Source organism: Lynx rufus, unplaced genomic scaffold (genome assembly GCF_022079265.1).
Source record: "Lynx rufus isolate CCGP_SWC_20201006 ecotype Redwood Valley unplaced genomic scaffold, mLynRuf1.p SCAF_1, whole genome shotgun sequence".
NCBI classification, from domain to species: domain Eukaryota; kingdom Metazoa; phylum Chordata; class Mammalia; order Carnivora; family Felidae; genus Lynx; species Lynx rufus.
In genome coordinates, this window is record NW_025814823.1 from 209,646,455 (window position 1) to 209,667,612 (window position 21,158).

Here is a 21,158-nt window from a genome sequence, read left to right on the forward strand (position 1 = left end):
ATTTGAATCCTTTTTAAGTAGAATGGTAATTTGCATTTATATAAATGTTAGGCATTCCACTGGGGGGAATGTATTCCTATCTATGTTTTAATTGTGAACATTTCTATTTTTTTTTTTTTTTAAGTAGGCTGCACACCTGCTTGAACTCATGACCCTGAGATCAAGAGTCACATGCTCTACCTTCTGAGCCAGCCAGGCACCCCTAATTGTGAACATCTGTGAACATCTCTAACCATACACAAGAATAAATACTACATTACAGTCCCCATATACACTTTACTTGTATTCAGCATTTTCAAGATTTTATCAACTCTCATTAGTCTGTTTCTATTTTCTTTACTGAATTACTTTAAGGATGATCCTAGTCATCGTGTCATTTCATGTCTATATACTTTACTGTGTAGTTCCTTTTTTTAATGCTTTTATTTATTTTGAGGAGTGTGCAAGCACAGGGGAGGGACAGAGAACATTCCAAGCAGTCTTATCACTGTCAGTGCAGAGCCTGATACAGGGCTCGATCCCACGAACCATGAGATCATGACCTGAGCCAAAATCAAGAGTTGGATGCTCAACCAGCCAAGCCACACAGGCATGCCTACTATGTATTTCTAAAAAATGGTGGGATGCAAGAGCAACCTGGCTGTGACATCTGTCAGCCCCATTGATCACCACTGTTGACTTGGCCTATCTGACTGGCTAAGCAAGTGTCCCATTCTTCCCTCAACATTCCATGTGCTTTCCTTTCAAAGCTGTGTGCTCAGAGGATGATCTTCCCTGATAGAGGAGGACTATTCTTTGGTCAAGAGTATATGAATAGCTGTGCTCCCCTACTAAAATCTCCAAACAAGCTCTCAAGGTCCATTTGTAGGAGAAGTAGGTGAGTCAAGCTTCCAAGGTTCCAGACATCCAAATGAGGCACTGTATTTGTATGTGGCAGTTTGCCTGAAAAAAATAATAAATAAATAAATTTTTTAATAAAATAAAAATTTTAAAGGGACATTTCTTTAGGGCACCTGGGTGGCTCAGCCAGTTGAACATCCAACTTTTCATTTCGGCTCAGGTCATGGTCTCACAGTTCATGGGATCATGCCCCAAGTCAGGCTCCATGCTGAAAGAGTGGAGCCTGCTTGGAATTCCCCCACTTTTCACATTGTCTTTCTCTCTCTCTAAAAAATAAAAATAAAAGGTGGGCATTTCTTTGAATAACAATTTTATTATCATATTTAGCAGTATTAACAATAGGGGCACCTAGGTGGCTCAGTCAGTTGGGTAAACATCTGACTCTTGATCTCAGCATAGGTCTTAATCACAGGGTCATGAGTTCAACCCCCCCCCCCCCCCCCGCTTGGGCATGGAGCCTACTTAAAAAAAAAAAAAAATATATATATATATATATATATGGTTTTTTGGTAAAACAATGAAAGTTCTCTGTCTTAAAAATATCTTTTTACAGATTGAGTCTTTCAAATCAAAATCTAAAGTTTGTTCGCTTGTTGAATTTGATTGTTATTTCTCTTAAATCTCTGTCAGTCCAGAGCCATTTTCCTTTCTTTTTCCCTTGCTATTGCCAGGAAGGAATCAGGTTATTGGTCGAAGAATGTTTAACATTCTGAAGTTATCTTTTCTTCCTTGGAGTGAACTTGTCCCTCTGTTTCCTGTATTTTCTGTAAAATGGAACTTAAGTCTGCAGAGCCTTGATTAAATTCAGGTCAATTTATTTGAGGATGAAAAGAATACTTCGTATGAAATGGTTAGTGTGTCAGATTGTAGTTATTAGGAGACACAGAAGGTTTAATTGTACCCTTTTAGTGATACTGTTGTCCCACTTTTAGTGATACTAAGATTGATGACTGGATTTAGGTACTGCCGGTGTGAAATTCCCCATCCAACTTTCATCAACCGTTTGATGAATCATTATCTGAATCAATTATTTCATTTAGGATTATAAAGTGATCATTTTCTCAATGTGTGATTTCTTCCATACTTAATCACTGTAGTCCTATGAAAAAAATTTTTTTTTCCTGGGCTCCTAGGTGGCTCAGTCATTTAAGCATCCAGCTCTTGATTTTAGCTAGGTCAAGATCTCATACTTGTGGGATCCAGCCCCACAGTATGGAGCCTGCTTGGGATTCTCCCTCTCCCTCTCTGTCTACCCCTGCCCCACTTGCACGTTTGCTTGCTCTCCCTCCCTCTCAAAATAAATAACAACAAAAAAAATCCCTTGGGGTACTTAGGTGACTCAGTTGGCTAAACATCAAACTCTTGATTCTTGATTTAGGCTCACAGTTCATGAGATCAAGCCCTGAGCAGAGCCTGCTTGGGATTCTCTCTCTCTCTCTCTCTCTCTCTCTCTCTCTCTCTCTCTGCCCCTCCCCTGCTCACATGCTCTCACTCTCTCTCTCTCTCTCATACACAAAATAAATAAACCTTTTTAAAAAAATTTTCCCTTATCCTCTAGTCTATTTAATTATCCTGAAATGTTTAATTCTTGACTTTTGAGTACCAATTTTCAAAGTTAAAAGGCAGTTCCCCTCATTCTTTCCAGTAGTGTCCAGTGCATAGTTTTGTTAATGGTTTTGTTTGTTTTTTGTACTTTTTTTGCCTTTTAAAAACTCAAGCAAATGTGTTTAACTATGAAAGCCATTTTTTTCTATGCCAGGGAGATTAATTTTTAGTTTTATTGGGTGGTAAACATAATGTCGGTAAATTTTAAGGCTAGATGTCTTTTTCGTGATCCATCTTCAAAGCTTCCTTCCTCACATCATGGATTTATGTTCAAGGAATGCAAATTAAATATTAGTTCAAAAAATTGGAACGTAGATTGGATTTGAGCAGAAATTTTAGAAAAAAGAAATAGTAGTAAAGCATTCAACAGAATATTTTACAGGGGCGCTTGGGTGGCTGAGTCGGTTAAGCGTCCAACTCTGGCTCAGGTCATGATATCATGGTCTGTGAGTTTGAGCCCTGTGTCGGGCTCTGTGAGGACAGCCTGCTTTGGATTCTGTATCTCCGTGCGGACACCCTGCTTTGGATTCTGTATCTCCCTCTCTCTCTGCCCCACCCCCTCACCCCGTCTCTCACTCTCAAAAATAAACAAACATTAAACAGAATATTTTACTATAGCATAAATCATCACAGTACTATAGAGCTCAGGTTTAATAAGCAAATTTGTTCAAAATGAGATCAAACTCCCATGTTGGAAGGCTTTAAATAGAATTCTAACATTAAGGAAAAATAAACATAAGCCCAAGATTTTTTAATATAGCTAAGTGATTATTCTTTCCTGGTTATGACTAAAATCGGGAGACCTGTCTCTAATTTTGGTTCTGCTTAGGTTTTACTTTGCTCATTTGTAAATTGAGATATTTGGCCTAGTCACACCATGGGTTCTTCAACTCTGTATGATTCTGTGAAAATTTGCAAAAATGGGTTGGTCTGTATAGTATATGTTCTCTTTTTAATTAAAGAGTCTATTAATGTCGGGGCACTTAGGTGGCTCAGTCTCTTGAGCGTCCGACTTTGGCTCAGGTCGTCTGACTTTGGCTCAGGTCGTGATCTCACAGTCAGTGAGTTAGAGCCCCGCGTAGGGCTCTGTGCTGACAGCTCAGAGCCTGGAGCCTGCTTCAGATTCTGTGTCTTCCTCTCTCTCTCTGCTCCACCCCTGCTCATGCTCTGTCTCTCAAGAATGAATAAATGTTAAAAAAAAAAAAAAAAAGAATCTATTAATGTCTTGGTTAATTTATTAATTATTAAGGAAATTGTATTCTGGGTGGAAAAAGGATATTCCTCTGTGATAGAAAAAAAGGATTTTTCTCATACTTCTAGGAATTTCAGGAGCAACTGAAAATCACCACATTTAAAGATCTGGTCATCAGGGACAAGGAACTGACTGGGGCATTAATTGCTTCTCTTATCAACTGCTACATCAGAGATAATGCTGCTGTTGATGGCATTAGTTTACACTTACAGGACATCTGCCCCCTTCTGTATAGCACTGATGATGCAGTTTGCTCTAAGGTATGATGCTTTAGTAGCTGTATCAGTATTTCTTTTTTTTTTTTTTTTTAATTTTTTTTTTTCAATGTTTTTATTTATTTTTGGGACAGAGAGAGACAGAGCATGAACGGGGGAGGGGCAGAGAGAGAGGGAGACACAGAATCGGAAACAGGCTCCAGGCTCTGAGCCATCAGCCCAGAGCCCGACGCGGGGCTCGAACTCACGGACCGCGAGATCGTGACCTGGCTGAAGTCGGACGCTTAACCGACTGCGCCACCCAGGCGCCCCTGTATCAGTATTTCTTACAGGAGGTTTCATGGTATGAAAAACCCACTAGAACTGGAATCGGGAACCATCTTTTACTTAACATATGAAGTCCCTTGGGTAGGTCTCTTAACCTCTCCTGGCCTCAGAGTCTTTGTGCATAAGGGATCGGAATATATCATTTCTTAAAATCCTTGTATATTTAAGTTTTTCATAAAGAATTTTGATAGCCTTTCTAGAGCACATATTTTTAAATGGTTAAGTAATGTTTCTCCTTAGAAATTAAAAATCACTAAAACTTTAAGTCTGTAATGAATTAGAGTTAATTGGGCAATTTTTATTGATCCTTTCCTACAGGTGAAAATAATTTAAAAAATCAGTATCACAATGGACTGCCTGCTGACCAATAATGTATTGACTAGGCAAGAGATTTACCCGTCAAAAGCTATCTTGATTTAAATATTTGTGAGAGGAATTAAGAATAGCTAGGATTTTTTGTTCAAAAATTTTTCTGCCTAAAATTAAGAAGAAGTAAGTTTGTAGAGTTTTTATTTTTTGATGAGATTTGTATTGAGACACAGATCAAAACTTGTGTTGATAGCATCATCTGTGTGCTGAATTTTATATCTTAAGTTCTTGTCATCTCTAATTCTAGGCAAATGAACTTCTGCAGCGTTCCCGACAAGTTCAAAATAAGATTGAAAAGGAAAGAATGTTAAGGGAATCCTTAAAGGAATATCAAAAAATCAGCAATCAAGTGGACCTTTCCAATGTTTGTGCTCAGTATAGACAAGGTGAGAAACAAAATGTTCATACCTTGTTCCTGACTCGGGGGACAAATGACGGAACAAGTTACTGATGAAGAGCTTCTTCCCAAAAGCAAATCCTCCTTCAACTTCAGTTGCCCAAGTGATACCACACAGGAAATTCATGCCTTGTGTTTTAGTATTTGATGACTGTACTAGCCTCTGCAAAATCTATTGTGCTCTTTTTATATCTTGAAACGTAACTTTCCCACACTGGAGTTTCAGTCCTTGTCCAGTTAAACTACTGTCTGTATTAGATAGCTTCCTGGGTTACATTTATTTTTTGGATGCTTTAAATTCTTCTGACTAATTTTTAAAATAGTACCTGTTCTGCTTGCTTTAAAATTATTTTAGGGGCACCTGGGTGGCTCAGTTGGTGAAACGTCCAACTCTTGATTTCAGCTCAGGTCATGATCTCACGTTTAGTGAGATCCGAGCCCCGAGTTGGGAATCCATGCTGACAGCACGGAGCCTGCTAGGAGTTCTCTCTCTCCCTCTCTCTCTCTCTGTCCCTTCCCTGTGACGTGAGGACATTCTTTCTCTCTCAAAATAAGTAAATAATCTTTTAAAGATAAAATAAAATTACTTTAAATCAAATCTAACATGTAAAAGTAATAACTGTTAGCACAGATACTGTTTTGAACTGAGATACTTTTTTTTTCCATCCAGGAACTGAAACCTTCCCTTTTATTCTAACTATGAAAATGTTTTTCCAGTGAAGAAGATGCATTTAATAGCTGCATTTTAGACATATTGATACCTTGTTCTTTGGTAGATTCACCAGACATATCTTATATGATACTGTCATCAGGTGACCAGTGTACAGTAGAGAAATAATAGCCTTGATCAGTATTTTTATAAACCAGCTAAGGGAGAACCCATCCAGCCTAGTAATAACCCTTAACTTGGTCCTTTTCCTTTCTCATTAGTCCGTTTTTATGAGGGTGTGGTGGAGCTCTCTCTTACTGCTGCAGAAAAAAAAGATCCTCAGGGTCTTGGACTTCATTTCTATAAACATGGAGAACCAGAAGAAGACCTTGTGGGCCTGCAGGCTTTCCAAGAAAGGCAAGTTTCATCACCTTAGCAGATTGTTGACTTACAGACTTTCCTTGGTGTAAAGTTTGATTGATAGTACTGTATTAGGAAATAATATTTTAAGTACACTTATAAAATTGGATTTTGCTTTCACTTAAAAATGTCTTGTTTTAGGGGCTCCTGGGTGGTTCAGTTGGTTAAGCACCTGACTTTGGTTCAGGTCATGATCTCACAGTTTGTGGGTTCAAGCCCCAAGTTGGGCTCTGCACTGACAGTGTGGAGCCTGCTTGAGATTCTCTCTCTCTGCCCCTCCCCCATGTGCACGCATGTGGGCTCTCACTCTCAAAAATAAATAAACTTTTTTTAAAAAATGTCTTGTTTTTTTAAACTGAATTAGGATAATTCGTAGTTTAGAAGTTTTAGTCTGGTGAATATTCTTAAGGACTTGCCTCTCTAGTTTCTATAACACTTTATTAATGTTAATTAAGTGAAATAACTTGGGGCACCTGGGTGGCTCAGTCAGTTGAGTCTCTTGGTTTTGGCTTAGGTCATGATCCCAGGGTTGTGGGTCGAGCTCCAAGCTGAGCATGGAGCCTGCCTGAGATTCCTTTTCTTCTCTTTCTCTTTCTCTCTCTCTCTCTCTCTCTCTCTCTCTCTCTCTCTCTCTCTCTCTCTTTCCCTTTCTCTCTTTCTCTCTCTCTTTCCCTCCCTCTCTCTCCCCACCTCCCTCCCTCACTGCCTCCCTCTGCCCCTCTCCCCAATTCATGTGTGCTCACTCTCTTAAATAAATAAAGAATGAATGAATGAATGAGCTAACTTATTTGGAACCATCTCTTCCCCTGCCTAATTTCTGGTTCTGGGTGAAGATGCATATTTTATTTTAAGGGATGATTTTTAAATGTTCACAAATTAGTAATGACTGTTAAAAAATGTGTCACCACAAAGAAAATATATAACCTATCTAAAATGTGATTTTATTGATACATTCATTTTTATGACTTCAGTCTTTTTTGGTTAACCAGATGTTCCTAAAACCTAGAAAAAGTATACAATTTGCATTATTTTATCCAAACATATGTGTGTACATACATCTGTTTCCCAAAATAGTCTTCAAATTCTTCTGTGTATTTAAATTAGATAAGTCATTTACTGTCTCATTAAATAATGCAGTTGCTCCTTGTCCATTCTTTTTCAGATTAAACAGTTACAAGTGTATTACAGACACGCTTCAAGAACTGGTAAATCAAAGTAAGGCTGCTCCTCAGTCTCCCAGTGTACCCAAAAAACCTGGGCCTCCAGTACTGTCATCTGACCCCAATATGCTGAGTAATGAAGAAGCAGGACATCATGTAAGAGACATAGCATATTTTTATTCTGAAATTACATTGTTTAGTAGTGGTGACAGCTCCTCTTGGGAAAGGTAGTAGCTCTGAGAACTTAGCATTTAATGATTCTCGATTTCAGGATTTTATAAGGTTGATGGTCATGATGTTCAGCAACAGCCTTTAACTGGTACTTTTTACTTTTTTTTTTTATTTTAGTTTGAACAAATGCTTAAACTGTCTCAACGATCCAAAGATGAGCTCTTTAGTATCGCCCTTTATAATTGGCTAATACAAGCTGATCTTGCAGATAAGCTATTGCAGGTAAAAAATACTTTTATTCTAATATTGTTAATTTGTATTTTCAAGTAGCATAACACAATGGATTAAGCATATATATATTTACAGGAAATTCATTTTCTTATCCTGAACCTACCATTAGGTGTTAGAGTAAAGCCAGGTAACGTAATAATCTTTTCCTAGTGGGCAAAATAAGTTATTGCTCTAATTTTCTCATTGTTTTAAGGCTGATATGGGTTGTTTATATAGTGGGGTGGAAATCACTGGATTATGAATTAGGAGACCTAAACTTGGTGTTACCTGTGTGTTAATTCAGTATGTGACCTCACACGTGTCTTTTTACTATCCAAGTCTCAGTGTTCTTCAGTCTGTAAAATAAATGTATGACATTTGATAATGGCAAAGATGTCTTTGAGCTAAGAGTCTAGGAATCTGTAGCTCTGTTTTCAAAGTTTATTAAGATTTATAATTGGATTGTAATTATTTTAATCAGCTTCATTTAAGTATCATAGCAGCTCTTTAACTCTGATAAAACAAAAGTCATACATATATAATGAGAAAAACTGTCCTCTGTTGGATTATAATTTTGCTAATGTATTCATGAAACACGGCACACCTGTAGTCTTAAAATGTTATAGTTACTACATAAAGAGCAAGTAAATAGTTAGAAAATGTTTCTGAGTAACTGTATAATTTGCAGATTGCTTCTCCATTTCTGGAGCCACATCTAGTCCGAATGGCCAAAGTTGATCAAAACAAAGTTCGTTATATGGATTTACTGTGGAGATATTATGAAAAGAACAGAAGCTTTAGTAATGCTGCTCGTGTACTGTCCAAATTGGCTGACATGCATAGGTATGGTATAATATTCTCACTGTGAAGAATGATTGATAACTAACCTAGATCTAGTTACATCCAGATTTCAGAAAATAAATAGCGCCTGGCTGGCTCAGTTGGTAGAACTGGTAACTCAACCTCAGGGTTGTGAGTTTTAGCCCCATGTTGGACGTGGACTCTACTTAAAAAAAAAAAAAAAAAAAAAAAAGAAAGAAAACCTCATTCAGGTTATATGCATGTAGAATTTTAATGCTTTTACTTGGACTGAAACTTTACAGTTTTCTTTTTGTTTTTCATAGTGTGTAGAAGGTACCAAATACCCAATACCTTCTCTATCCAAACTGTCTTCTAAATCCTTTTTTTTTTTTAATGCTTATTTATTTTGAGAAAGAGAGAGAGTTGGGGGAGGGGCAGAGGGAGAGGGAGACAGAGAAACCCAAGCAGGCTCTGTGCCATCTGCATAGAGCCTGATGTGGGGCTCGAACTCATGAACCATGAACCATGAGATCATGACCCAAGCTGAAATCAAGAGTCAGACGCTTAACCAACTGACCTACCCAGGCACCCCCTGAAACTTTTCTTTAAAGTTTGTCTTTAGATTCTTTCCTACTAAAAGCAGTTAATTAGTATTCTTAATTAAAAGGACAAAAACTTCTCAAAGGCTTTACAATTTTAAATGTTTTACTAATTCTAGACTTATTTCCTCTGCTCTCACATTGTTTTAAATTACTGAAAAAGTTGTGAGCATATATGTTGAAGATTATTAAGAATCTCGTTAAAGAAAGCATTGAAATTTCTAGTTCGATTATCATATCAAAAAACAATTTTTTTTTTTTTTTTAGAGAAAGAGCAAGTGAGGGGGGGAGAGAGAGAGAATCTTAAGCAGACTCCCCACTGAGCACAGAGCCCATTGTGGGGCTCGATCCCACAACCCTGGGATCATGACCTGAGCTGAAGTCAAGAGTCAGACACTCAACCAACTGAGCTGTGAGCTACCCGGACAACCCTCAAAATACGATTTAATACAATCTGGATAGATCATTAATTTGACCCTGTGTTTTCATTTGGAATTTTCTTTGCCAAAATAATGCAAGTGCTATTTCTAAAAACTGTAGATCAGTTAAGTTAGGAGGAGGATGTTGTTGAAGCAAAGCGGTTATTAAACCAAATTAATCAGAATGGTCATTTATGGGGATGCCTGTTTGGCTCAGTCAGTAGAGCTTGCGACTCTTGATCTCAGGGTTGTGAATTCAAGCCCCACCATAGGCATAGAGCTTACATAAAAAAAAAAAAAAAAAAAAAAAAAAAAAAAAAAAAAAAAACATACATACATATATATGTACATACAATAAAGTAAAATAAATTTAAAGAGTCTAGATGTGACTAATAGCAAATGTGAGTATGTATATGTGTTCTTAATTGCTCTTCCATTAGTATTTATTGTCCTTTTTCCTTGTTATAACAATTTTATTGTTAGTAAGTATTCAGAAATTCTCTAACTTTTAAGAATACTTGTTATCCATATCTTCATTATACATAATACAATGTAACCGAATTTCTTCCTCATGTGAGATACCCTGTCCATCCACAATTTAGCTCTCAGCTTACCACCTCTCTCCACAATAAAATATCTTTCCAACTATAATGTTACTTTTTATCACTATACTTTTTTTATATATAGTCTGCAAAAAAAAATTTGTAGTTATAGTCTATTTTAAGTAATTTAGAAATGTTACCACTTTTAATATGTTTAATTCAAGTATGTATTTTTTAGAGATGAGAGGGGAAAGAAAGGGAAGCTCCTTCAGAAATGGGTTCTAAATGTACTAAACAGACTCCTAAAATAGTCCTTTATGTGCAACATTATGAGATGGTGAGTGCGAAGTAACTGTCCTCAACACCTGTACTTTGAAAGATAGAAGGGAGAAAGGACTTAATTCTTTTTCCCTTTTGCTTTTTGCAGGGGGGAGCAGGGAGGGAGAAAATATGGAAGCCATAGTTATACAGAAGGACAGTTTGAGATCTCTGAAAGGAAAAGCTAGTTTTTTCCTGATTCAAATTGAAAGTAATGGGGATATCAAAAGTTACATTTAATACTGGTTGCTTTGAGAGGTTCCCACCAACCAAATGAATTAGCGTGTTTGTTTTTAATGCCAAGTCACTTTATAATGTCAAAGAACCACATCTGATAGAGTTAGGGTATTGGAAAGGACTAAAGATGGTAACCATGGAGTTGGATACATGTTTGGGGCTTTCTGACATCTGCCAGCCAGCCAGCCAGAGCACCAGTGATGTATGTTCAAGGAGTAGTGAGAAACATAAACACCATTTTTATTCCCAGGGAGCTCCCATTCCAGTGGGTAGATTTCGTGCATGCAAGTTCAGGGTTTGTGAATACAATAAAAATAGGATAGTATGGTAGAAATTGCTGGGTGAGGACGAGAGTGAGGAGCTGCTCTAGTTAAGATTGGTCAGAGGAGGCCTCACAAATTGTCATAAAAATTGATTCTTAAGTGACACGGATAGGCAGCTGTTAAAGAACAGAGGAAGGGGTCCAGGCATGGAGCAATGGTCTCTGCAGAGGCAGTGTATTCGATTCAAGTTTATCATGTTTAGAGTACAAAAAAGAAAGCCATTGGCTTGGAGATGGTGAACAAGGGAGCAGGTAGAAGGAGCAGAGGTTGAAGGAGTGGGTGAAGGCATGTGACATAATCGAATGTTTGTTTTTAAGAGGTCAGTCTAGTTGTTTTGTGGATGATCACATGTAGATTGGCCATATTCAGGTAGAGAAGCGAAGAATGTGAGGAGTAATCAAGAATGTTTTCCTTAATTTTAGTTTTAGAAGAATCCAAGTTTTAATATACTGAATTAAAGTTTTAAAATAGGATGTAACTTTTTTGGCTATAAACTTAAGTATTTCTTTATTTGATGCCTTAAATTGTAGATCTCTTTTATTAGAAATCCTGTAATAATTTTTTCAAGTTTTAAATGGCCTTTTGTGTTCATTTAGTGTATAAAAAATAATGTGTCATAATTGATATATTTGTGTATTGGATCCTTAAGAATTCATATAAATAAAATAAGAGTTTTTCCTCCCAGCACAGAAATTTCACTTCAGCAGCGACTAGAGTACATTGCTCGAGCCATTCTTAGTGCCAAAAGTTCCACTGCTATTTCATCAATAGCCGCAGATGGTGAATTCCTTCATGAATTAGAAGAAAAAATGGAAGTAAGTGCTAAAGATACTTAAGCTTTGTCTGCATTGATCAGTAGCCACATTTATTCTATTTTTCCTTCTTCCTTCCAGTCAATAACAGGTCAGTAGCAGTCAGCATTATTCTAGTCTCTTCTGCCTACATGTGTTTATTTTCATATTTAGATATAAATATTTTAAAAGATTTTAAGTCTGTAGCACTTGGGTCACAGCACATTACTGTAATTAAAATTTTTTCTCTGTGGCATTTTTGAAGGTTTTTTCCAACTGTTCCAACACCAAGGACATTATGTCACAATTACCATCTATTCTGGAAGCTAATGAGTAGATATATGAAATAGAGTAGATTAAACTGCCCTAATTAAGAGACCCAGAAGTATATAATGGTCCGAATACAAAAGCTTATTCGTCATTCACAAATATCCACAGAGTGGGTGTTCCTGATTGGCCATTGGCTTTCTTCCACTTGATTGATTTCAAGACCCTATTTTACAGCTTTATTGTCTCCTATGGTCTTATCTTTTTCTTCTCTCAAAGGGAGTTAGAGAACAAAAAAACATGTAAGACGCATATTCACTCTCTTAAAGACCTAAACCCTGAAGTGACATACTTTACTTCCACTCACATTCCTTTGAAGAGAACTTAATTTTATGCCGTATCACCCTGCAAAGGAGTTGAGAAGTATAATCTAGGTATTGTCTGGCTACAGTCATGGGAAGAATGAATGTTAGAGGTAGCATAGGCTCTCTGCCACAGTATACTTCCTTTGAAATCTTTTATGTTGTGATGAAGAGTTGCTGGTCTCTTGGGTCTTTATTTACACATTTTTCTTATTGAGGTGTAATTGACATCTAACATATTACAGATGTGTAATGTAATGATTCAGTATTTTTAGATATTGCAAAATGATCACCGTATTAAGTCTAGTTAACATTTATCATCATACATAATTACAGTTTTTTTTCTTGTGATAAGAGCTTTTAAGATCTATTCAACACCTTTCAAATATGCACTATGGTGTTATTAACTATAGTCACTATGCTGTTTTGTATACGTTAGTTTTACTTTAACAAACTTAAAGTCAGATACTAGGAATCATTCCCTCAAGTACTTGTTGATTTATCATAAAGAACATAAGACTTGCTTTTTTTAAATCCAAACTAGGTTGCTAGGATCCAACTTCAGATACAAGAGACACTACAAAGGCAATATTCCCATCATTCTTCTGTACAGGATGCAATTTCTCAGCTGGATTCCGAACTAATGGACATAACTAAGGTAATAAAAAAGCAAGTTGAATTACTCTAGCAGTCACCTAATATCTACAGATTCCTTGTTTCTTTTGTGTTCTACTCTGTGTTTCATGGGAAAGATTAATCTATCTCCACAAAATAAGATAAGCCATTCTTGGGAGCATGTTGCTGGGCTGACAAATCACTGCTGTGGTATCTTACTCTTAGGAAGAGTTTACTTGCTCTTTGCAGGCCATTTTCTACCAAAAATCTATCAGCCTCACATGGGGCTTTGTTAAAATTCCTGCCATCTATTTTATGGCCTTGTTTCTTGTCTTGAAAAAGTAATTTATGTTTCCTTGTATCTTCAAGCCTCTCCCACTCTGTATTTCTGAGCAATTCCTTTTTCAATTATTCTTGAACATTTCTCCAAATACTGTGAAACACTCTGAGATTTGTCAGTATTTCCAAGATTTTGGAAACCCTAGTTTAGACAACACTAATTATAAAAGAAATATCATTGCAGTATTTCCCTGCCAGCCAAAGGGGGAAAAAGACACAGATGTTGAAATCTATTTAAACGTATTTACCGTGCCTTCACCATTCTTAATTGGGGGTTATGACAGCTGTATGTCATCATGTCTTTATATCATGTATTAGGAACTTTGAATAAAATCCTTGATTACTTTTAATTGTCAAAGAGTGCATCACTGTTAATTTCTGACTGCTGACCTCTGGTTGCATGTATAATGATGACATTTTCTCTGACAGCTTTATGGGGAATTTGCTGACCCGTTTAAACTTGCAGAGTGTAAGCTTGCAATAATTCATTGTGCTGGTTATTCAGACCCTATATTGGTGCAGACACTTTGGCAAGATATCATAGAGAAAGGTAAGTGCTCACTTACAGGTATATTAGCATACATTATTTAGTGACTTGGTAGAGGAATGCAAGCTGCTAGTGGCTCTCCTATATCTAGAGTAGAGGGTGAGTGGAGGGTACGTAGACATGGCAAAGGGTGGTCCTCCAGAAAATGACCTCAGTTTATACTGGAGAGGGCTCTCAGAGAAAAGGATGTGTCATTTTTGTGGTTGTACTTTTTTTTTTTTAATGTTTGTTGATTTATTTTGAGAGAGAGGGAGGTGCACGCAAGCTAGGGTGGGGCAGAGAGAGAGGGAGACAGAGAATCTCAAGCAGGCTCCACACAGCCAGCATAGAGTCTGACACAGGGCTCAAACTCAAGAACTGTAAGATCATGATGTGAGCCGAAGTCAAGAGTCAGACTCACAACTGACTGAGCCAGCCAGCAGCCTCTGTGGTTGTACTTCTTAATAAGGGATTCTGAGACACTTTCCTCAGAATCCTGTAACGAGCGCCCTGGTAAGACAAGAGTATTTCAAACACTAACAGAAACAGAGTATCTGCTCATTATATTAGAATCATTTCTAGGGCATTTGTACCTCGAAACAGAATAAAATAGCCAATTTAAACATTTCCCATTAAAAAACAATTTAGGTTTCTAATGGCATATCTTTTTCTTGCAGAATTGAATGAAAGTGTGACGTTGAGCTCCCCGGATAGAATGCATGCTCTTAGTCTCAAGGTTGTGCTCCTTGGCAAAATTTATGCTGGCACACCTCGCTTCTTTCCTTTAGGTAAGCAATAACCTTAAGTGCTATCAGAGGTGTTTTGTTTTCTTTTGATGGTTTTCTTCATTGCAGTGGAGATGCAATGTTCTTCAGAGTCGAATTGTTTCTTTGTTGCTGTTTAGCTCAGCAGTTTAATTCTGCCTCTCCAGAAAGACTTCCAAAGATAGCAGAAATTTGTTGATAAATAGATACGAAACTTTCTTTGACCTTCCAAGTTTATATATCTATCTGGAAATAGTGCTAACAGACTGTTATGATTATATTGTTGGTAACACTATGCAAGTTCAAGGAGAAAAGAAAAATGGCTGGTGTTTTTCTGCATGGGCAATCTGTGATTAATTCAACTGCAGTCTGTTATACTGAGGACATATTTTTCTTTAAAATACCAGATAGTTGTGTTAAAAATGCAATTTTGAACCCCTTTCTTATCCAAATATGCTGACAATAATTGTTATCTATGTAGTGACTCTTAATTATTAGCCATTTGCCAATGTATAATGTTTTCTTCAACTGTAAATTAACATAAATACACCCATAACGTAGAATGTTAAGCACCTAGTGTTTTTGAAAAATGTTGAGAACCAGGAAAGTGCCCACAACATAACATTAAATTGGGTTTTGTTTTTGTTTTTTGTTTAGAGAGAGAGTGCACATGAGCAGGAAGAGGGGCAGAGAGAGAGAGAGAGACAGAGAGGATCTTAAGTAGGCTTCATGCTCAGTGCCGAGCCCAATGCCTGGCTCGATCCCACAATCCTGGGATCATGACCTGAGCTGAAATCAAGAGTCAAACGCTCAACTGACCTAAACTGACCTAAATTTAGGCACCCCTAAATTGTTTTTTGTTTGTTTGTTTTAATGTTTGTTTATTTTTGACAGAGAGAGATTGAGAGACAGAGTGTGAGCAGGGGAGGGGCACAGAGAGGGGGAGACACAGATTCCGAAGCAGGCTCCAGGCTCCAAGCTGTCAGCACAAACCCCAACACGGGGCTCAAATTCATGAGCTGTGAGATCATGACCTGAGCCGAAGTCAGCCGCCCAACTGACTCAGCCTCCCAGGCACCCCTGTTTTTTGTTTGTTTGTTTGTTTTCTTTGTGGGTTTTTTTTTTTGGTTTTGTTTTTTGTTTTTTTAATGTTTTTATTTATTTTTGAGACAGAGAGAAAGCATGAGCAGGGGAGGGGGCAGAGAGAGAGGGAGACACAGAATCTGAAGCACATTCCAGGCTCTGAGTGGTCAGCACAGAGCCTGACGCGGGACTCAAACTCACAGACTGTGAGATCATGACCTAAGCTGAAGTCGGATGCTTAACTGACTCAGCCACCCAGGTGCCCCTTTTTTGTTTTGGTTTTTTTTTTTTAAATGAGGATAGAGACTTGTTTATAGACCATCTCTGATTTAGGACCTCTTCCCTGAAGATGTCAAGAAATAAAACCATTATAGTCATGCCATTTTTCTTGTAAGTATAGATTGAAACTGCCATGATATTTCATTAATGAGGAGAATAAAGACAAAATTAAAACTTAACAATTTTAATAATTTTAAAAAGGCCACATTATACATAATTTCTTTTGAGGTATTTCTGCTTTGACTTAGATTTTTATTTTTATTTTACTTTTTTTAATGTTTATTTATTTGAGAGAGAGTGAGCAAGGGAGGTGCAAAGAGAGAGGGAGACAGAATCCCAAGAAGCCTCCACACTGTCAGCACAGAGCCCGATGCAGGGTTTGAACTCGTGAATCATGAAACCGTGACCTGACCAAGAGTCAGACAAGCAACTGACAAAGACACCCTGGCACCCACTGACTTGGATTTTTAATTTTTGAGTCCAATAAAGTTTAGGGTAGAAGAGTCCTTTTTCTTTCTTTCTTTCCTTTTTTTTTTTTTTTTGGTCCATCTTTCAATGACGAACTTCTTCTGAGGGCTTCAAACTAGAAGTTTAGGGCTTTTGAATTTTGATTACCTATGCAAAATTTTTTTTTTTTTAATTTTTTTTTCAACATTTATTTATTTTTGGGACAGAAAGAGAGCATGAATGGGTGAAGGGCAGAGAGAGAGGGAGACACAGAATCGGAAACAGGCTCCAGGCTCTGAGCCATCAGCCCAGAGCCTGACGCGGGGCTCGAACTCACGGACCGCGAGATCGTGACCTGGCTGAAGTCGGACGCTTAACCGACTGCACCACCCAGGCGCCCTAAAATTTTTGTATGGTAAATACTAGAGGAGCCGCAGGTTCAGTGGCAGCCTTTTTGGTGATTCCTCTTGCCCATGGATGTTCACATTGGTCAGTCTCAGATTTTAAGTATCATAAATATGAATGTGAATGTTACTGTTACAATCTTATGACATGACAAGTAGTAAAAAATGAGAATAAGGCCTACTTTTTAGTATCAGGAATTACCAATTCTATAACAACAACAAAATAGTAATTATGTGAGGTGAAGGACATGTTAACTAACCTTACTGGAGTAAACATTTCATAATATGTATGTGTATCCCATCACATTGTATACCTTAAACTTATACAATGTAATGTGGCAGTTATAGCTCAATAAGCTGAGGGTGGGGAGGGAGTTAACAATTCTAATTTCTGATCTTTTTCCCTCTCCAGATTTTATTGTGCAGTTTTTAGAACAGCAAGTTTGTACTTTGAACTGGGATGTAGGTTTTGTAATACAGACAATGAATGAAATTGGAGTGCCATTACCTAGGCTACTGGAAGTATATGATCACTTGTTCAAGTCACGGGTAAGGAAAATATGAAATAAAATGAAATAATATTTTTTAATTAAAAAAATTATATTTAATGTTTATCTTTAAGACAGAGGGAGAAGTAGAGTGCAAGCAAGGGAGGGGCAGAGAGAGAGGGAGACACAGAATCTGAAGCAGGCTCCAGGCTCTGAGCTGTCAGCACAGAGCCCAACACAGGGCTTAAACTCACAAACTTGGAGATCATGACCTGAGCTGAAATCGGACACTTAACTGACAGACCCAACCAGTCACCCCTGAAATAATTTTATTTAAGGTAAATGAACATTTTCTGGATAAAAGAGGGAGAGCATTTTTATTTATATCTCATATGATAAAATCGATCAGAAATTTGCTTCATTTGTTGAACATAAATTATCATACTTTAGATTTCTAAAACCGATAATGAGTTGTTTTGCTTTATATTATAAAAATAAAATATTTCGTAATATTAGTAAATATAATTATATTTGCTTTACTCTTGGTGGAATAGGCTAAACCCATACATTAAGAATTACCATTTAATGGGGCTCCTGGGTGGCTCATTCGGTTAAGCCTCCCACTTTGGCTCAGGTCATGATCTCACAGTTCATGAGTTCGAGCCCCACATCGGGCTCTGTGGTGATGGCTCAGAGCCTGGAGCCTGCTTCGGATTCTGTTGTCTCCGTCTCTCTCTGCCCCTTCCCCACTTGTGCTCTGTCTCTCTCTGTCTCTCAAAAATAAATTTAAAAAAAAAATTTTTTTTTTAAGTAAATTGTAACCTTTAAAAAAAAAGAATTACTATTTACTCTAACAAAACAAAATAAGTGTATTTATTCCTTATAACTTCATTTAAAATATACCAAACATCTTCCTCACCACCAGAAAAGAAAACTTTTGTTAACTGTGATGGTGATGCCTGGTAACTAGATTTATGGTGATCATTTCTCAGTATAAACAAATAGGGAATCGTTACAATGTACACCTGAAACTAATAGGTGTCAGTTATACCTCAATGTAAATAAAAATCTTTCTTACCACATTAAGCCTTATCAGACTATGTATTTTCTAATTTTTATCCTAAGATAAAAGATCCAAATGAAATCTTGTTGACGTATATATCATTCTTTTATGGTAGCACCATCAAAACGTTTATGCAGTGCTTTACAAGGCCCTTGTATATCTCAGTTAAGCCCCACAATGAGCCTACGATGGAAAATGAGCAAGTAGTAGTATCCCCATTTTCTGCTACATCTGACAAGGGCTCAAGTCACATAGCTAGTAACTGGTAAAACTAGAACTAGAATTAAAATTCTTCACTGGTTCACGGGCTCAGTCAGTTGAGTGTCCACCTCTTGGTTTCAGCACGGGCGCCTGGGTGGCTCAGTCAGTTGAGTGTTTCAGCTCAGGTCATGATCCCAGGGTCATCGGGCTCTGTGCTGAGTATAGAGCCTGGTTGAGATTTTCTCTTTCTCTCTCTCTGTTCTCTCCCCACCCCTCCTCAGATAAAAAAATGAGAAAAACATTTTTTTTAATTAAAAAGATTCTTTACTGGTTTAGTCTTTTATTTACAGTATCAGACTAAGTGTGCATAGGTGTAAAGTAAAAGTGATGTCACAGCTATCAAGAAGAGAAACAAATGATTAAAAAATCAGTTGACAAAAAAGAAAAATCAGTTGACACAGTTTGCTTTATAACTCATGATGTATATTTTCTTTATAGGATCCATTCTGGAACAGAATGAAGAAGCCACTGCACCTTTTGGATTGCATACATGTGCTATTGGCAAGATATGTTGAGAATCCTAGCCAAGTTTTAAATTGTGAGAGGTAACTATAACCGTTTCAAATGTTTCTAATAGGTATCTGTGCAACTAAGTTGGAAAGAATGAAGGAAGATGTGGAGATTAACTAGTTGAATGATACCAATTAGCATTTTTTACCATTTTTCAAGCCTTGTCCTAAATCCTTTCTATAGGTAAAGTGATATGAGTTATGAATTACTTCTACACTGCTTCTGTTTTGAATTAGTGACTTAGTGTAGTTCAATTATGTCTTTGTGATATTATTGGTCATTTCAAGGTATATTTGTTTGAAAAGACCAAAAAAATGTAAATAATTTCATTTTAGGAGTCATACTTAATTGCTTCTTTCCCATTATAATAATCTTCCAAAGGAAAATGGTGGTTATGTGGTAATTCACCTATCTCCTGCATTTCTTGTCTGTTTTCATTTATTTACCATTTACTTAATCCTATAATCCTTGCTCTTTGTGGGACTATACTAAAATTAGCAGAAGTTGGAGAGAAGTCTTATGGGAGGAAATGTTTCTTGGGAGAAAAAAAAGCAAACTCCCGTGTGAGAAAGGGGAGAGGAAATGTTTCTGAATGTATTGATAGTTGATCAGGTATCTTTTCTTTTACAGGAGAAGATTTACAAATCTGTCCCTGGATGCTATCTGTGGTTATCTGGTTGAGCTTCAGTCTATGAGCTCATCAGTAGCAGTACAAACCATCACAGGAAATTTTAAATCTCTTCAGGCTAAACTCGAACGGCTTCATTAATATTATAATGTATTGTCATCTATGCATTTTGATCTGTAAAATAAAAGCTCAGCTGGGTCCAGATATCAGGTGCTGTAAATCTAAGAACAATTTTAATAGAAATGTGGTTTTAAAAGTGGCTACTATCTACAAACAGTACATTTGCCAGATGAATTATTTTTTACTCCTATTTTGTTTTTTAATAATCAGGTTAAGAAACACCTGAACTAAGATTACCTATGATTTTAACACAAGAATAAAAAATATTTAGAAACTCTTATTTTTAATTTAATGCAGGCAGAAATTTTGAACTTATGCTATTCATTTTCAAGTTAGTCCAAGAATATGGATATCAAAACTTAAATAGGCTAGCTGAGCAGGTCCCATAATACTGGATTCTACAACAATCCTTTTTTTTTTTTTTTTTTTTTAATGTTTATTTATTTTTGAGAGGGAGAAAGACAGAACATGAGCAGAGGAGGGGCAAAGAGAGAAGGAGACACAGAATCCAAAGCAGGCTCCAGGCTCCAAGCTGTCAGCACAGAGCCCAACGCAGGGCTCAAATTCACAAACCACAAGATATGACCTGAGCTGAAGTCGGCCGCTTAACCGACTGAGCCACTCAGGCGCCCCTACAACAATCCTAATATAGGCAAATAAACACTGTCTCTTTTTAAAAATTATTTAGGTTTTGGGTTCATCTTTGGAAAGGACATTTTTTTCCAGCTACTTTTTTTCCAGCTACTAATTTTGCCACAATTCCTAAAGATTAATACATATCTGGCTGTTTCTTGAGCAGGTGGCAAATGTGTAACAAATGTTCTATGTCCTAAAAACCTACACAGAGAGATACTGTTTTCCTTTAGTGTCTACCTACCAGTGCTTGAGACTGATTACTGACTCCATTAAAGCAGTGGTTGTCAAAGTATGCACCAAATGGCCACATAAGCATCATCTGGGAATTTGCTCCCTGTTTGATTCCCCCTCCTCCCTCCCCAGTCAATAACCATAATAAATGAGTTTTACCCAAGATACGATATATAAAGCAAAATCGTTAGGAATGTAGTTTTTAGCCTTCAACAAATTGGAATAAACTTAACCAAGTGCCCCAAAGTCATGGCAACAAGGGAGGAGAATAGAGTGGGAATGACCAGGACTAACAAAAAGCAGGAACATGGACTTCTTTCCTTTCACCTTTTATGCTATCAAGAGTAATCACCTTCTGCTTTATTGTCAC

The 21,158-nt window shown here is 37.1% G+C and overlaps 1 protein-coding gene across 1 annotated transcript in view; it reads left to right on the forward strand.

The window, feature by feature from the left end:
* NUP155 (nucleoporin 155) overlaps nucleotides 1-20,196 on the forward strand; it is a 71,513-nt gene extending 51,317 nt beyond the window's left edge. Inside the window, exons 23-35 of the mRNA XM_047093357.1 lie at nucleotides 3,826-4,017; nucleotides 4,916-5,054; nucleotides 5,996-6,131; nucleotides 7,297-7,450; nucleotides 7,643-7,747; nucleotides 8,424-8,578; nucleotides 11,660-11,789; nucleotides 12,939-13,052; nucleotides 13,778-13,898; nucleotides 14,552-14,662; nucleotides 17,264-17,400; nucleotides 19,102-19,208; nucleotides 19,804-20,196. Coding sequence (XP_046949313.1) covers nucleotides 3,826-4,017; nucleotides 4,916-5,054; nucleotides 5,996-6,131; nucleotides 7,297-7,450; nucleotides 7,643-7,747; nucleotides 8,424-8,578; nucleotides 11,660-11,789; nucleotides 12,939-13,052; nucleotides 13,778-13,898; nucleotides 14,552-14,662; nucleotides 17,264-17,400; nucleotides 19,102-19,208; nucleotides 19,804-19,942 — 1,740 coding nt within the window. The 3' untranslated portion in view covers nucleotides 19,943-20,196. The remainder of the gene's footprint in view (nucleotides 1-3,825; nucleotides 4,018-4,915; nucleotides 5,055-5,995; nucleotides 6,132-7,296; nucleotides 7,451-7,642; nucleotides 7,748-8,423; nucleotides 8,579-11,659; nucleotides 11,790-12,938; nucleotides 13,053-13,777; nucleotides 13,899-14,551; nucleotides 14,663-17,263; nucleotides 17,401-19,101; nucleotides 19,209-19,803) is intronic.
* The last annotated feature ends 962 nt before the right edge of the window (nucleotides 20,197-21,158 follow it).